We start from the raw sequence: 567 nt of genomic DNA, 5'->3' as shown, positions 1-567 counted from the left end.
TGGGCAGCTTGGCCATGGCGAAGAGTGCCTGGAACATCTGGTCCAGGCTGCTGTTCTTCTTGGCCGAGATCTCGAAGTAGGCACATTTTTTGGGGTCCCCTCCCACCAGCTGCTCGATCTCCCGGGGTTGCACCTCCCGGTAAAAGTCTCTGTCGCCCTTGTTGCCGCAGATGACCAGGGGCACTTCTATGTTCTCCTTAGTTTTGTTCTTCAGGCACGACTTGGTCTCCAGGATTTGTTGCTTCAGGCGCTGCACCTCCTCAAAGGAGTCCCGGTTGTCCAGGCTGAAGACAAGGATGAACACGTCTCCTGGGGACAAAGAGGGAACTTGAGATGGCTGCAGCGATGGGAACATGCTGAGACCAACTGCCTAAGCAATTTAGAGACCTGGGGAGGGAAGGATGGGGCAGCACCTGGGTCCCCCATCCTCCCGTGCACCCCATGTACACACAAAATCCCACTTCCCTCCTCCTGGAACTGGTGAAACATCCTGAGCCGGGCAAGAACACCTCAAATCTGGCAAGGGAATCCCCCCCTTCCTCCTGGCGCTCCCCAGCCAAGTACCTG

At 57.0% G+C, this 567-nt stretch overlaps 1 protein-coding gene across 1 annotated transcript in view; it reads right to left on the bottom strand.

Moving 5' to 3' along the window:
* LOC104278007 (dexamethasone-induced Ras-related protein 1-like) overlaps positions 1-567 on the bottom strand; it is a 1,183-nt gene that overhangs the window by 338 nt on the left and 278 nt on the right. The window contains 2 exon segments of the mRNA XM_009874841.1: positions 24-309; positions 414-490. Of these exon segments, the coding sequence (XP_009873143.1) occupies positions 24-309; positions 414-490 (363 nt within the window).

The sequence above is a fragment of the Apaloderma vittatum genome, unplaced genomic scaffold (assembly GCF_000703405.1).
Source record: "Apaloderma vittatum isolate BGI_N311 unplaced genomic scaffold, ASM70340v1 scaffold22788, whole genome shotgun sequence".
Taxonomy (NCBI): Eukaryota; Metazoa; Chordata; class Aves; order Trogoniformes; family Trogonidae; genus Apaloderma; species Apaloderma vittatum.
This window is presented reverse-complemented; position numbering and strand designations above follow the sequence as displayed.